Source organism: Amblyraja radiata, chromosome 38 (assembly GCF_010909765.2).
Source record: "Amblyraja radiata isolate CabotCenter1 chromosome 38, sAmbRad1.1.pri, whole genome shotgun sequence".
Lineage (NCBI taxonomy): Eukaryota > Metazoa > Chordata > Chondrichthyes > Rajiformes > Rajidae > Amblyraja > Amblyraja radiata.
Window position 1 is genome coordinate 672,390 of NC_045993.1, and position 16,252 is coordinate 688,641.

At 47.2% G+C, this 16,252-nt stretch overlaps 1 protein-coding gene across 1 annotated transcript; it reads right to left on the reverse strand.

The window, feature by feature from the left end:
- Positions 1-635: 635 nt before the first annotated feature.
- LOC116966978 (paired box protein Pax-6-like) lies at positions 636-11,993 on the reverse strand. Its single transcript, XM_033013387.1, has 7 exons — positions 11,841-11,993; positions 10,742-10,900; positions 10,001-10,083; positions 8,880-9,030; positions 4,327-4,424; positions 1,702-1,852; positions 636-872 (listed from the first exon to the last, which is right to left on the reverse strand). Exons 1-7 carry the CDS (start codon positions 11,953-11,955, stop codon positions 787-789), a joined length of 843 nt encoding a protein of 280 aa, XP_032869278.1. The 5' UTR covers positions 11,956-11,993; the 3' UTR covers positions 636-786.
- Between the last annotated feature and the right edge of the window lie 4,259 nt (positions 11,994-16,252).

A 16,252-nucleotide genomic window follows, 5' to 3' on the forward strand; every position in this document is an offset into this window, starting at 1 on the left:
ATCTTCTCTGCGCTCTTTCCCAGCTTGACGGCATCTCCCCGAGAACAGGGTGATTAAAGCGGGGCACAATACCCCAAGTGTGGCCTCATCAAGGTCTTGTACGACTCTAATGTAACATCCAAACCTCAAGAGTCAAGGGAGTTTTATTGTCACATGTCCCAGATAGGACAATAAAATGTTTATACTCCATATCCTGACTGATGAAGGACAGAGAATTCCACAGATTCACAACTCTCTGGGTAAAGCAGTTTTTCATCATCTCCATTCTAAATGGTCTACCCCTTATTCTTAAACGTAAATGCTATTCCCACTTTCTCATCCGCTCCGTACACACTTGGGGTAATTTACAGAGGGCCGATTAACCTACAAACCCGCACGTCTTTGGGATGTGGGAGGAGATGGGAGGCTAGCTCCACGCATGTGAAATCTGTCACATCCCCTTCTCTCATCCTGACAACCCTGCAAGTGCTTTTATCCTTCCGTGGAAGAGCCAGTTATAATTCTTTAAATTAAATCACAATGAAGACTGAAGTCAAGGTCCCACTCTCCCCTCCTCATGGTCTGGTAACTACTCTATAACGACAGTGCTTATACCTTTACATGGAGATCACAGTAACTGTGTTGCAACAAGCTCGGATTAAATTCTCTTTTGTTTAAAATAAATCAGAATTAAATGGACGGACTGCCAGACCTTGTGAACCCGTTCACTTTTAGGGCGGGTTAATATTGCACCAACACCGCTGAGATACTGGGGGCAGAACTCGAACGTTCTCATGCCCCCCTCCTTTACTGCAGCCTGGGCCAATACTGGGCCATCTCCTGGTCACCTCCAGGAACCTGCACAGGTACGGACACACCTGGCGAGATCAGACCTGCAGCAAAATATAAAATACACAGGTTAAAACTAACGACCACTGAAACGGAAACATGAGGGTCAGGTAGCATCTCTGGAGAGAAGGAATGGGTGGCGTTTCACAGAGTGCTGGAGTAACTCAGCGGGACAGGCAGCATCTCTGGAGAGAAGGAATGGGTGATGTTTCACAGAGTGCTGGAGTAACTCAGCGGGACAGGCAGCATCTCTGGAGAGAAGGAATGGGTGGCGTTTCACAGAGTGCTGGAGTAACTCAGCGGGACAGGCAGCATCTCTGGAGAGACGGAATGGGTGATATTTCGGGTCGAGACCCTTCTTCAGACCGACGTCAGGGGAGTGGGCGGGGCAGAGATAGAATGTAGTCGGAGACAGTAAGACTGGTGGGAGAACTGGGAAGGGGGAGGGGATGGAGAGAGAGGGAAAGCAAGGGCTACTTGAAGATAGAGAAGTCAATGTTCATATCGCTGGGGTGTAAGCTGCCCAAGTGAAATATGAGGTGCTGTTCCTCCAATTTGTGTTGAACCTCACTCTGACAATGGAGGAGGCCCAGGACAGAATGGTCAGATTGGGAATGGGAGGGGGAGTTAAAGTGCTGAGCCATCGGGAGATCAGGTAGGTTAAGGTGAACTGAGCGGAAGTGTTCAGCGAAACGATCGCCGAGCCTGCACTTGGTCTCGCCGATGTACAGGAGTTGACATCTGGAACAGTGGATACAGTAGACGAGGTTGGAGGAGGTGCAAGTGAACCTCTGCGTCACCTGAAAGGCCTGTCGGTGTCCTTGGATGGAGTCGAGGGAGGAGGTAAAGGGACTGCAGGTGTGTGGGACTCACCTGTGGAGGAAGCGCCTGTACAGGCCAGAGGCTGTGGGTTGAGGTGCGACTGCATATGGGGAGGGTTGTAGGCATCGTAGCTGTGCACAGACACTGCCGGGCTGGCTGGGATCATGCAGGAGTACGAGGATGCTTGGCTCGGTACAGGAGGCTGCAGGACAGAGCACATCAAAACACCTCCTGTAAAACCCAAACACACACGCCCAACACACACAGGTACTCGAGGAAAAACCTCTTCACCCAGAGACTTGTCACAGACAGGTACACAAGGAAAAAACTCTCCACTCAGAGACTCTAGTGAACCTGTGCAATTCTCCGCCACAGAAGACAGTGGAGGCCAATTCACTGGATGTTTTCGAGAGAGTTAGATTTAGCTCTTGGGGCTAACGGAATCAAGAGATATAGGGAGAAGGCAGGAACAGGGTACTGATTTTGGATGATCAGCCACGATCATATTGAATGGCAGTGCTGTTTGGGACGCAGCAATGTCATGTAAATTAAAGTAGTCATGTTTAGTATTTTGTTGCATATCCTTTGCATGCAATGACTGCTTGAAGTCTGCGATTCATGGACATCACTGTTTGCTGGGTGTCTTCTCTGATGTTGCTCTGCCAGGCCTGTATTGCAGCCATCTTCAGCTTATGCTTGTTTCAGGGACTAGTCCACTTTAGTTTTCGCTTCAGCATGTAAAAGGCATGCTCAATTGGGTTCAGATCGGGTGATTGACTTGGCCACTCAAGAATTGACAATTTTTTAGCTTTGAAAATCTCCTTTGTTGCTTTAGCAGTATGTTTGGGATCATTGTCTTGCTGTAGAATGAACGGCCAGCCAATGCGTTTTGAGGCATTTGTTTGAACTTGAGCAGATAGGATGTGTCTATACCTTCAGAATTCATTATGCTACTACCATCAGCAGTTGTATCATCAATGAAGATAAGTGAGCCAGTACCTTCAGCAGCCATACATGCCCAGGCCATAACATCCTCACCACCGTGTTTCACAGATGGGGTGGTATGCTTTGGATCTTGGGCAATTCCTACTCTCCTCCATACTTTGCTCTTGCCATCACTCTGATATAAGTTAATCTTCATCTCATCTGTCCACAAGTCCTTTTTACAGAACAGTGGTTGCTCTTTTAAGTAGTTCTTGACAATGTAACCTGGCCATCCTATTTTTTGTGGCTAACCAGTGATTTGCATCTTGCAGTGTGGCCTCTGTATTTCTGTTCATGAAGCCTTCTGCACACAGTGGTCATTGACAAATCCACACCTGACACCTGAAGAGTGTTTTTGATCTGCCGGACAGGTGTTTGGGGATTTTTCTTTATTATAGAGAGAATTCATCTGTCATCAGCTGTGGAGGTCTTCCTTGGCCTGCCAGTCCCCTTGCGATTAGTAAGCTCACCAGTGCTCTCTTTCTTCTTAATGATGTTCTAAACAGTTGATGTTGGTAAGCCTAAGGTTTGGCTGATGTCTCTAACAGTTTTATTCTTGTTTCACAGTCTCATAATGGCAAATTATTACAAATCTCAAATTGTGGAGTACAGAGGTAAATAAATAAATGATGGGTCTTTGTCCCAAACATTACGGAGGGCACTGTATGTTTGGTGTGACATTATCAGTACATAGTTTAGTTTAGTTTAGAGATACAGTGTGGAAACAGGCCCTTCAGCCCACCGGGTCTGCGCCGACCAGCGATCCCCGCACATTAACACTATCCTACACACACTAGGGACAATTTTTACATTTACCAAGCCAATTAGCCTACAAACCTGCACGTCTTTGGAGTGTGGGAGGAAACCGAAGATCTCGGAGAAAACCCATGCAGGTCACGGGGAGAACGTACAAACTCCGTACAGACAGCACCCATAGTCAGGATCGAACCCGGGTCTCTGGCGCTGTGAGGCAGCAACTCTACCCGCTGCACCACCGTGCCAGCCCCAAGCGGGAGTGAGGAAGTGTGAGTGTGCACTGAGGGAGTGTGAGTGTGTACTGGGAGTGTGAGCGTGTACTAGGAGTGTGAGTGAGCTGAGGGAGTGTGAATGTGTACTGAGGGAGTGTGAGTGTGTGCTGAGGGAGTGTGAGTGTGTACTGGGAGTGTGAGCTGAGGGAGTGTGAGTGTGTACTGAGTGTCGTCAGCAGACAGACATAAGCTTAGTTTAATCATATGTTCAAAGATTAGAACTTCTGCCAGTCTTTATTGGAGCACTGAGGTGCAGCCTAGACTGTACTCAATGTGGGTGTGGGAGATAGACCTCCATGCGTCTAGCTTGGTACGTGTTATATATGCTGTGTTTACATCCTTGTCATGCTGCTGCAGGTAAGAACGTTGCTGTTCGGTGGCCGCTACATATGAACATTAAACATTGTGTGTAGCAGATGCTGGTATAAATCAAAAACAGACACAAAATGCTGGAGTAACTCAGCGGGACAGGCAGCATCTCTGGAGAGAAGGATGGTGATGTTTTGGGTCTAGTCTGAGGAAACGTCACCCACTCCTTCTCTCCAGAGATGCTACCTGTCCCGCTGAGTTACTTCGGCATTTTGTGTCTATTGACAATTGTGGAACAACAGGGCGAGCTCGGATAGCCTGGTGAGTGTCACGTTGACCCGCTGGTACACCTCACCTGCAGGGGTAGGTTGTTTGTCATGGCAAAGGGTGGCATTGGGGGCAAGCCGCTGTAACTGTTTGTCATCGAGGCTTCATTCCTGCTCATCATTGGACCTACAGAGTGGAAAAATACCGTCAGTAATATCACTGCATGGTTGACTCAGCCAGAACAGATACTGGGATGCAGAGCAAAGCACCTTGAGCAAGACTTCCTGTCTGCCAGTCCTCTATCCTTGCTGTTCTTGCTATTGAGGGAGTGCAGCGTAGGTGCACCAGGTTAATTCCCGGGATGGCAGGACTGACATATGATGAAAGAATGGATCGACTGGGTTTGTATACTGCTGGAGTAACTCAGCGGGTCAGGCAGCATCTGTGGAGAACATGGATAGGTGACGTTTCACAGAGTGCTGGAGTAACTCAGCGGGTCAGGCAGCGTCTGTGGAGAACATGGATAGGTGACGTTTTACAGAGTGCTGGAGTAACTCAGCGGGTCAGGCAGCATCTGTGGAGAACTTGGATAGGTGACGTTTCACAGAGTGCTGGAGTAACTCAGCGGGACAAGCAGCATCTCTGCATAGAAGGAATGGGTGACGTTTCGGGTTGAGACCCTTCTTAAGACTCAGGTCAGACTTCAGAGTATGAAGAAGGGTCGAGACCCAAAATGTCACCTATTCATAAGGTCTCAGCCTTGCCTGCTGAGTTACTCCAGCACTCTGTGAAATGTCACCTATCCATGTTCTCCACAGATGCTGCCTGACCCGCTGAGTTATTCCAGCACTCTGTGAAACGTCACCTATCCATGTTCTCCACAGATGCTGCCGGGGATGAATATTCTGCAGCGTGACTTTAGAGAGCTCGGAAAAATGCTGAAAAGCAGGACCTCCAGGGTTGTTATCTCCGGTTTGCTTCCAGTTCCTCGTGCTGGCGAGAGCAGGAACAGGGAGATACGGGACCTGAACGTGTGGCTGAGGAACTGGTGCACGGGGCAGGGATTTAGATTCTTAGATCACTGGGATCTGTTTTGGGGTAAGGGGGAACTGTACAAAAGGGACGGATTGCATCTTAACAGGTGTGGGACCAGCATTCTGGCAGGCAGGTTTGCCACTGCTACACGGGTGGTTTTAAACGGAATAAGGGGGTTGGGGTGTCGAATGGGATAGTGGAGGATGGAGTTAAAGGGAAAGGGTTTCTTAAATGTGTGAGCGTAGAGACAGAGGGGTGTAAAATGAGGGTAGAAGCAATAGGTAGCAAGGTGAAAAGTAAAAGTGGCAGGCCGGAAAATCCAGGGCAAAAATCAAAAAGGGCCACTTTTCAACATAATTGTATAAGGGGTAAGAGTGTTGTAAAAACAAGCCTGAAGGCTTTGTGTCTCAATGCAAGGAGCATTCGTAATAAGGTGGATGAGTTGAATGTGCAGATAGCTATTAATGACTATGATATAGTTGGGATCACGGAGACATGGCTCCAGGGTGACCAAGGCTGGGAGCTGAACATCCAGGGATATTCAATATTCAGGAGGGATAGAGAGAAAGGAAAAGGAGGTGGGGTAGCGTTGCTGATTAGAGAGGAGATTAACGCAATGGAAAGGAAGGACATTAGTTTGGATGATGTGGAATCGGTATGGGTAGAGCTGCGAAACACTAAGGGGCAGAAAACGCTGGTGGGTGTTGTGTACAGGCCACCTAACAGTAGTAGTGAAGTTGGAGATGGTATCAAACAGGAAATTAGAAATGCGTGCGACAAAGGCAAAACCATTATAATGGGTGACTTCAATCTACATATAGATTGGGTGAATCAAATTGGCAGGGGTGCTGAGGAAGAGGATTTTTTGGAATGTATGCGGGATAGTTATCTAAATCAACATGTAGAGGAACCAACGAGAGAGCAGGCTATTTTAGACTGGGTATTGAGTAATGAGGAAGGGTTAGTTAGCAGTCTTGTTGTACGTACCCCCTTGGGCAAGAGTGACCATAATATGGTTGAGTTCTTCATTAGGATGGAGAGTGACATTGTTAATTCAGAAACAATGGTTCTGAACTTAAAGAAAGGTAACTTTGAGGGTATGAGACGTGAATTGGCCAAGATTGACTGGCAATTAATTCTAAAAGGGTTGACGGTGGATATGCAATGGAAGACATTTAAAGACTGCATGGATGAACTACAAAAATTGTTCATCCCAGTTTGGCAAAAGAATAAATCAGGGAAGGTAGTGCATCCGTGGATAACAAGGGAAATCAAGGATAGTATCAAAGCGAAGGATGATGCGTACAAATTAGCCAGAAAAAGCAGCATACCGGAGGACTGGGAGAAATTCAGAGACGAGCAGAGGAGGACAAAGGGCTTAATTAGGAAAGGAAAAATAGATTATGAAAGAAAACTGGCAGGGAACATAAAAACTGACTGCAAAAGTTTTTATAGATATGTGAAAAGAAAGAGATTAGTTAAAACAAATGTAGGTCCCTTGCAGTCAGAAACAGGTGAGTTGATCATGGGGAACAAGGATATGGCGGACCAATTGAATAACTACTTTGGTTCCGTCTTCACTAAGGAAGACATAAATAATCTGCCGGAAATAGCAGGGGACCGCGGGTCAAAGGAGTTGGAGGAATTGAGTGAAATCCAGGTCAGCCGGGAAGTGGTGTTGGGTAAATTGAATGGATTAAAGGCCGATAAATCCCCAGGGCCAGATAGGCTGCATCCCAGAGTACTTAAGGAAGTAGCTCCAGAAACAGTGGATGCATTAGTAATAATCTTTCAAAACTCTTTAGATTCTGGAGTAGTTCCTGAGGATTGGCGGGTAGCAAACGTAACCCCACTTTTTAAGAAGGGAGGGAGAGAGAAAACGGGGAATTACAGACCAGTTAGTCTAACATCGGTAGTGGGGAAACTGCTAGAGTCAGTTATTAAAGATGGGATAGCAGCACATTTGGAAAGTGGTGAAATCATTGGACAAAGTCAGCATGGATTTACAAAAGGTAAATCATGTCTGACGAATCTTATAGAATTCTTCGAGGATGTAACTAGTAGCGTGGATAGGGGAGAACCAGTGGATGTGGTGTATCTGGACTTCCAGAAGGCTTTCGACAAGGTCCCACATAAGAGATTAGTATACAAACTTAAAGCACACGGCATTGGGGGTTCAGTATTGATGTGGATAGAGAACTGGCTGGCAAACAAGAAGCAAAGAGTAGGAGTAAACGGGTCCTTTTCACAATGGCGGGCAGTGACTAGTGGGGTACCGCAAGGGTCAGTGCTGGGACCCCAGCTATTTACAATATATATTAATGATCTGGATGAGGGAATTGAAGGCAATATCTCCAAGTTTGCGGATGACACTAAGCTGGGGGGCAGTGTTAGCTGTGAGGAGGATGCTAGGAGACTGCAAGGTGACTTGGATAGGCTGGGTGAGTGGGCAAATGTTTGGCAGATGCAGTATAATGTGGATAAATGTGAGGTTATCCATTTTGGTGGCAAAAACAGGAAAGCAGACTATTATCTAAATGGTGGCCGACTAGGAAAAGGGGAGATGCAGCGAGACCTGGGTGTCATGGTACACCAGTCATTGAAAGTGGGCATGCAGGTGCAGCAGGCAGTGAAGAAACCGAATGGTATGTTAGCTTTCATAGCAAAAGGATTTGAGTATAGAAGCAGGGAGGTTCTACTGCAGTTGTACAGGGTCTTGGTGAGACCACACCTGGAGTATTGCGTACAGTTTTGGTCTCCAAATCTGAGGAAGGACATTATTGCCATAGAGGGAGTGCAGAGAAGGTTCACCAGACTGATTCCTGGGATGTCAGGACTGTCTTATGAAGAAAGACTGGATAGACTTGGTTTATATTCTCTAGAATTTAGGAGATTGAGAGGGGATCTTATAGAAACGTACAAAATTCTTAAGGGGTTGGACAGGCTAGATGCAGGAAGATTGCTCCCGATGTTGGGGAAGTCCAGGACAAGGGGTCACAGCTTAAGGATAAGGGGGAAATCCTTTAAAACCGAGATGAGAAGAACTTTTTTCACACAGAGAGTGGTGAATCTCTGGAACTCTCTGCCACAGAGGGTAGTCGAGGCCAGTTCATTGGCTATATTTAAGAGGGAGTTAGATGTGGCCCTTGTGGCTAAGGGGATCAGAGGGTATGGAGAGAAGGCAGGTACGGGATACTGAGTTGGATGATCAGCCATGATCATATTGAATGGCGGTGCAGGCTCGAAGGGCCGAATGGCCTACTCCTGCACCTAATTTCTATGTTTCTATGCCTGACCCGCTGAGTTACTCCAGCACTCTGTGTCTTGTTTTGTAAACCAATATCTGCAGTTCCTGGTGTCTACAGGTGACAGGACTCTGCTCGTCTTTAAGACTGGGCTTTAATGTCCATCTGATGGAGCAGATTGGGTCTTTGGTTTCGTATCTCATCCAGAGATGGATAAATATGTGTGGGAGGTGTTATACATACCAGTCGGGGTGGAAGTTCTCCTTTGTCCACTGCAGTTTCCCCTCCCTCCCTCTACTCATTCCCATTGCGACGACAGACTCCAGCATCAGTAGATGTGGAGATGTCCTTGTTTACTGACCTGAGGTGTTGTGCTGAGGCATGGACTGGTACAGCGAGGAAGAGAAGCTGCTGTTGATGGGGACGTGGCTCGGGCCGTTGCACGCCTGCTTGCGCTGGTTGCGAAGTTTCTCTTCCCTCCTCCACTTGGCACGGCGATTGGAAAACCACACCTGGAGGGTCAGAAATAGACAACAATAGCAGGCCCCAGTGGGGCAGTAAGTGTCGGGGACTGGACGGTGACAAGAGTCAAAGGTGTATTATTGTCATATGTCCCGGATGGGACAATGAAATTCTTACTTGCTGCAGCACAACACAATATGTAAATATGTAAACAAAATACATAACGAGGGAAGAGAAAAAAAAAGAAAAAGTTCAATAAATAACATATATAGTGCAATAATAATAGTCTTTTGCAGTTCAGACCTCAGAGCTTATTCTTTGTTGTGTTTAATAGCCTGATGGCTGTAGGGAAGAAGCTGTTCCTGAATATAATTCCTGAATATAATATGTTCACATATTCAGACATTCTAAGAGCAGAATTAGGCCATTCGGCCCATCGTCTACTCTGTCGATCATGACTGGTCTATCTTTCCTTCTCAACCCCATGCAATGGGCAGCATGATGGTGCAGTGGGTAGAGCTGCTGCCTCACAGCGCCAGGGACCCGGGTTCCATCCTGATTACGGCTTCCGTCTGTACGGAGTTGGTACATTCTCCCCGTGACCTGTGTGGGTTTTCTCTGGGTGCTCCGGTTTCCTCCCACACTCCAAAGTTGTACAGGTTTGTAGGTTAATTGGCTTGGTGTATGTGTAAATTGTACCTAGTGTGTGTAGGATAGTGTTAGTGTGCGGGGATCACTGGTCGGCACGGACCCGGTCGGCCGAATGGCCAGTTTCCGGGCTGTATCTCTAAACTAAACTACTGAAGTAGGAAGTCACTTACAGGGCATCCAATCTCATCCTGTGTCATCCCATCACATTCCCAATCCCAATTCCGCGCCAGGTATTCATCTGATCATCTTCATTTTATTGGATCTGAAGATAGTCCTCAGCAGCTTAGAGTTGGGATGTAAAGGGGATGTAAAGGGGACTCCATTGCATTGCTCAATGCTTACACTGACATGCATCCCCTCCCCAGTTACCTGTATTCTGGCTTCAGGTAAGTCGATTTTGGCTGCTAACCTCTCTCTGGCAAAGACATCTGGGTAGTGAGTGCGTTCAAATTCTTAGAAAACAAATATGAAGAATCAAGTTTACAACATGCTTGAAATCTGTTCACCATCACAAGAGAACTGTGACTGAAGTCATTTAGCCCTGGGACACAGAGTGCTGGAGTAACTCAGCGGGTCAGGAAGCATCTGTGGAGAACATGGATAGGTGACGTTTCACAGAGTGCTGGAGTAACTCAGCGGGTTAGGCAACATCTCTAGAGTGGCCATCTGGAGAAGGCTGCCAAGCTAAAACTTCACCTCAGTTACTTAATTAGTTAGTCAGATAGTTAGTTTATTGTGTAGCGAGGTACAATGAAAAGGTTTTGTTGCGTGCTATCCAGTCAATAGGAAGACTGATTACAATCCACAGTATTCAGGTACTGTGTTAATGTTTTAATGTGTTACTGTATTAATGTTTTATTATTATTAATGTTTAGTGTTTTCGGAGTCATTCGTAACTGTCACTGTATGTCATGTTGTTACTTGTGGGTGGAGCACCAAGGCAAATTCCTTGTATGTGAATACTTGGCCAATAAACTTATTTACTAGATAGTGGCCACAACGTTTAGTGCATGATAAAGTGTGATTGGCAATAGTGTGAGTGTGTGTAATGAGGTTGTTGTGAGGACAGATCCTCTCTCTAGTTGTCCTGTGTCTGTGGTCTGTTCATACCTTTCTCTAGAGCTTCGATCTGATCCTGCGTAAAGGATGTTCGGTTTCGCTGCAGTTTCCTCTTGAGCTGCAGACGGATCTGGGACTCATCGGAATCCTCTCCAATCACACCGAGTCCCCCACCACTCTCACCTCTGACCTCCGGCTGCTGGCAGCTGTCTGCTTTTGAACAAAAGGGCATAGAGTCAATGTGGTTTTAGTTTAGTTTCAGTTTAGAGATACAACACGGAAACAGGCCCTTCGGCCCACCGAGTCCACACCGACCAGCGATCCCCGCACACCAACACTATCCCACACACACACACACACTAGGGACAATTTACACTTATACCAAGCCAATTCACCTACAAACCTGTACATCTTTGGAGCGTGGGAGCAAACCGGAACACGCGGAGAAAATCCATGCTGGTCACGGGGAGAACGTGCAAACTCCGTAAAGACAGCGCCCGTAGTCAGGATAGATCCGGGGTCTCTGGCGCTGCGAGGCAGCAACTCTACCGCTGCGCCACCCTGCCGCCCCATAATGGCGGGAAACTCATTCAAACTTTAGGTTCAGTAAAGTGGGTCTCACAACTGCATTGAACCTTGGAGGAAAGAAGTTTAATTTAATTTATTATTTTGTTATTGTCACGTGTACTGCGGTACAGTGAAAAGCTCTTTGTTGCATGCTATCCAATCAGCAAAAAAACATGATTGCATAATTACAATCAGACCGTCCACAGTGTACAGATACCGGATAAAGGGAATAACATTGAGTGTAAAGTCCAGTAAAGGCAGCAGAGGACTTTGGATCATTCATGTCCATGTTTGCCCAGCCCAATGCCTCCTCCAGAATCAGTAAGGCTGCTGCCTCACAGCGCCAGAGACCTGGGTTCGACCCTGACTTTGGGTGCTGTCTGTGTGTATTTGCACGCTCCCCCCTAATCCTCCGGTTTCCTCCCACATCCCAAAGACGTGCGGGTTTGTAGGTCAATTGGCCCTGGACTGTGCAAAAGTGGTACAAGTGTGAATGGGCGATGGGTGGCTAGCACGGACTCGGTGGGCCAAAGGGCCTATTTACACTGCCGTATCTCTGAACGGGACCAGTGCAGACCCTTACCTGCAGCGGCCTGCCCTGCCGTGGAGCCTCCCTGGTACCAGCTCGACCGGGCGCCCCAGCTTCCCGGCTGCACGTTCAACATCCGCAGTTTGTCGTACATCCCGTCCGCTCCCATCGGATGTTCCTCGGTGGCCAGGGTCTGCAAGGATCCGCCTGCAGACAGCACCTAACACAGCGGCGGCAGCAAGGAGTTCAGTTTAGATTAGAGATACAGCACAGACACCGGCCCTTCAGTTCAGGGTTAGCACAGAGGGTTATCTGAGCCATCGACGGAATATGTTTGGAGCTGGTGCCATCTCTCCAGTGTGACATTGTCAGCTCATTGTGAGAATGTAAATATTGTCCATTCCACTTCAACAGGATCAACTGTTGTTTTGTGTTTAGTTTAGTGATACAGCACGGTAACAGGCCCTTCGGCCCACCGGATCCGTGCCGACCAGTGATCCCCGCACACTAACACCATCCAACACACACTGGGGACAATTTTACATTTATACCAAACCAATCAACCTACAAACCCGCACGGCTTTGGAGTGCGGGAGGAAACCGAAGATCTTGGAGAAAACCCACGCAGGTCACGGGGAGAACGTACAAACTCCGCACAGACAGCACCCGTAGTTGGGATGGAACCCGGGTCTCTGGCGCTGCAAGCGCTGTAAGGCAGCAACTGTACCGTTGAGCCACCGTGCCCGCTCGCAGTTCTGCCGTCAGTGTAGTCAATGCATCGTGGACACGGCACACACACAGACTGACAGACAGACAGACACACAGACAGACAGACAGGGGACACCGGGGACATGGAGCAGGTGTGTGCGCGCAACAAGGCGGAATGACTTACTGAATGCTCTTTGATTGAGGGGCATTTGTATAAAATTCCAGGTGCATTAGTGAGCTGTGGGTCGAGATATAATCAAGGGTTTGAAGCGGGGGTGGGTTTATTTTAGAAACAAGGAACTTCAGATGCTGGTTCACGAAAAATGACACAAAATGCTGGAGCGACTCAGCAGGTCAGGCAGCATTTCAGGAGAGCATGGATAGGTGGCGTTTTGGGTCTTCTTCAGACTGGGAGAAAGAAAGCTGGAAGAGAGGGGGGCAGGACAAAGCCTGCCATAAAATAGGTTGATACAGGGGGGGGGTGGGTTGCCAGTGGCCAGCACGGTGGCGCAGCGGGTAGAGTTATTGCCTCACAGCGCCAGAGACCCGGGTTCTATCCTGACTACGGGTGCTGTCTGTACGGAGTTTATACGTTTTTCCCGTAAACCACGTGGGTTTTCTCTGGGTGCTCCGGTTTCCTCCCACACTCCAAATACATACAGGTTTTATAGGTTAATTGGCTTCTGTAAAATTGCAAATTGTCCCTAGTGTGTGTAGGATAGTGTTAGCGTACGGGGTGATTCTGGTTGGCGCCGACTCGGTGGGTCAAAGGGCCTGATTCCACTCTGTATCTAAAGTCTAAAGATGGGCAGATGATTGGACAAAGGCCAGGGATGAAAAGGCAGAAGGTGCGAGATAAAAGGATTGAAGAGTTGCAAATTGTGAAGCTGGAGGAAGGAATGTAGGTGGAAGGGGAGGGGGAGGGGAGAGATGAACTCACCTCAGTCATGAGATCAGAGAGAAGAATCGTTGCACCCCAGAGATCTGGTGATTTAGGAATCTCGATGATTTCACCGTCAGTGGTCAGCCGACGGAGGGGAAGGTGAGGGACCTCCCGCCAATTTATGGCACCTCTCCTTGGTCACATCAGTGCGCAGAAGCTGGAACCGTGCAAGGTAAAGACAGGAGAACAGTTCCAATTAGTTAGTTTAATTTAGTTTAGCGATACGCCATGCATACAGGCCCCACAGCCCACCGAGTCTGCACAGACCATCGATCACCCGTTCACACTAGTTCTATGCTATCCCACTTTCTCATCCACTCCCTACACACTAGGGGGCAATTTACAGAGGGGCCGATCAATCTACAAATCCGCAGGTCTTTGGGATGTGGGAGGAAACCGGAGCACCCAGGGAGAACCCACGTGGTCACAGGGAGAACGTGCAAACTCCACACAGGCAGCACTCAAGATAAGGATTGAGCCTGGGTCTCTGATGCCGTGAGGAAGTGACTTTACCAAATGTACTATTGAGCCCCCCCCCCTTTTATTAATGATTATTTCAACCTATAATTTTCTTTTAAAAAAAACTGATAAACAAGTGAAAATACTTCTTTTAAAAAGAGTTGTCACTTTCCCCTTCTGCTTTTTTCTCTTGATTTTCATAACCTCCCAACATCTTACATAAGAAGCTTGTTTTAACACTTGATGGCTACAAGAATGTGGGAGCCATGACAGGAAACATGATCAGTGCGGGTGTCAGGGGTTAGGAGGCAGGAGAATGGGGTTAGGAGGGATAGATCAGCCATGTAGACTTGATGGGCCGAATGGCCTAATTCTGCTCCTATCACTTGTGACCTTATGACTTAAGGACGTTATCTGTCAGTTGCACAGTCAGACACTACGTGAAGAACTGTGACCAGTTCTGAACACACAGGCATACACTAACAGACTGATTCATACACTCACAAACAGAGGCGCACTGCATATGACAATAACCTTCAACTTGCTATCATTTTCTCCACTGCCTTGGAATATTAAATTCAAGTTTTATTCCAAAACGTAAACTAGAACCTAACCTGCCTCCCTACCACAGTAGTGAAAAACATTTATGCCTCTGCCTTTTGAATAAGACATGATCCTGGCTGTTCAGCTTCTTTTAAAGGTCAAACTATGCAAAGACCAAGGTTTAAAAATATCCCAACACCATAATATCCCAACGTGTGATCACCATCAACAACTTGATCACCACCAACAACTTGATGTTCAAGAAGGAACTGCAGATGCTGGAAAATCGAAGGTAGACAAAAATGCTGGAGAAACTCAGCGGGTGAGGCAGCATTTATGGAGCGAAGGAAATAGGCAAAGTTTCGGGCCGAAACCCTTCTTCAGTCTGACATGCTGCTGCACCCGCTGAGTTTCTCCATCAACAACTTGATCACCATCAACAACTTGATCACCATCAACAATTTGTGACTATTATCATCAATGAGATCACTATTATTAACTTGTGATCACCATCACCAACGTGTGACCACTGTCACTCAGGGAAAGGTTGTCCCAAAGGGCCATCAGCATTGGCCAGCCTGTCCCAGGTCATACACCATGCTTACACTGGACGTGTGGCAAGGAACTGCAGATGCTGGTTTAAGCCGATGATATACAAAAAATGCTGGAGTAACTCAGCGGGTCAGGCAGCATCTCTGGAGAGAAGAAATGGGTGACGTTTTGGGTCAAGACCCTTCTTCATCCATTCCTTCTCTCCAGAGATGCTGCCTTTATATACCTTCCGGCATTATATGTCACATTTACACTGGACATCCATCTGAAACTCTGGCACATGAGGAGACTTTGGTCTTGCCATACAAGCAGATATTCTGAACTTTAGGATGTTTTCTCTTAAATAATACACAAAACACTTTCTTTCACTTTTGTACATGTTACACAGTACCTGTAGTATAATATTTTTTCCAGTGAACTTGGTCAGTTTAAAGTGCTGGAAATACATAAGTTGCGTGGGCTCTGGCTCCAGCTACAAACCCGGGCCGGCACGGTGGCGCAGCGGTAGAGTTGCTGCCTCACAGCGTCAGAGACCCGGGTTCAAAATTGGTGCTGTCTGGTTTCCTCTGGGTGCTCCGGTTTCCTCCCACACTCCAAAGACGTACAGGTTTGTAGGTTAATTGGCTTTGTAAAATTATAAAATTATCCATAGTGTGTAGGATAGTGCTGGTGTACAGGGATCGCTGGTGAGCACGGACTCGGTGGGCCAAAGGGCCTGTTTCCATGTTGTATGTCTAAACTAAACTAAACATGTGGCTGTCCTGTGGTGTTCTGGACATCAACTCCAACTTTGCCTGCACATATTCCGGACTAATGAGTGAATCAGGTGCTAGGATTTACAAACAACAAAAGGGAGACACAAGGAACTGTTGACGCAGGAATCTTGAGGAATGTACAAATTGCTGGAGGAACTCAGCGGGCCGGGCAGCATCTGTGGAGGGAATGGGCAGGTGATGTTTCAGGTTGGGATCCTTCTGACGATTTCTGAGCAATTGGAGGCTGGATTGTGTGTACTGCCTGTCAATAAGGACTTTGGACATCTTTTGAACTTTTGTTTTTTTTAAAAATTATGTCATCCACTGAGTACTAATTCTTGATTAGTACGGGTGTCAGGGGTTATGGGGAGAAGGCTGGAGAATGGGGTTGAGAGGGAAAGATAGATCAGCCATGATTGAATGGTGGAGTAGACTTGATGGGCCGAATGGCCTAATTCTGCTCCTATCACTTAAGAATTTATTGTGAACATATGAGTCCTGTGTTT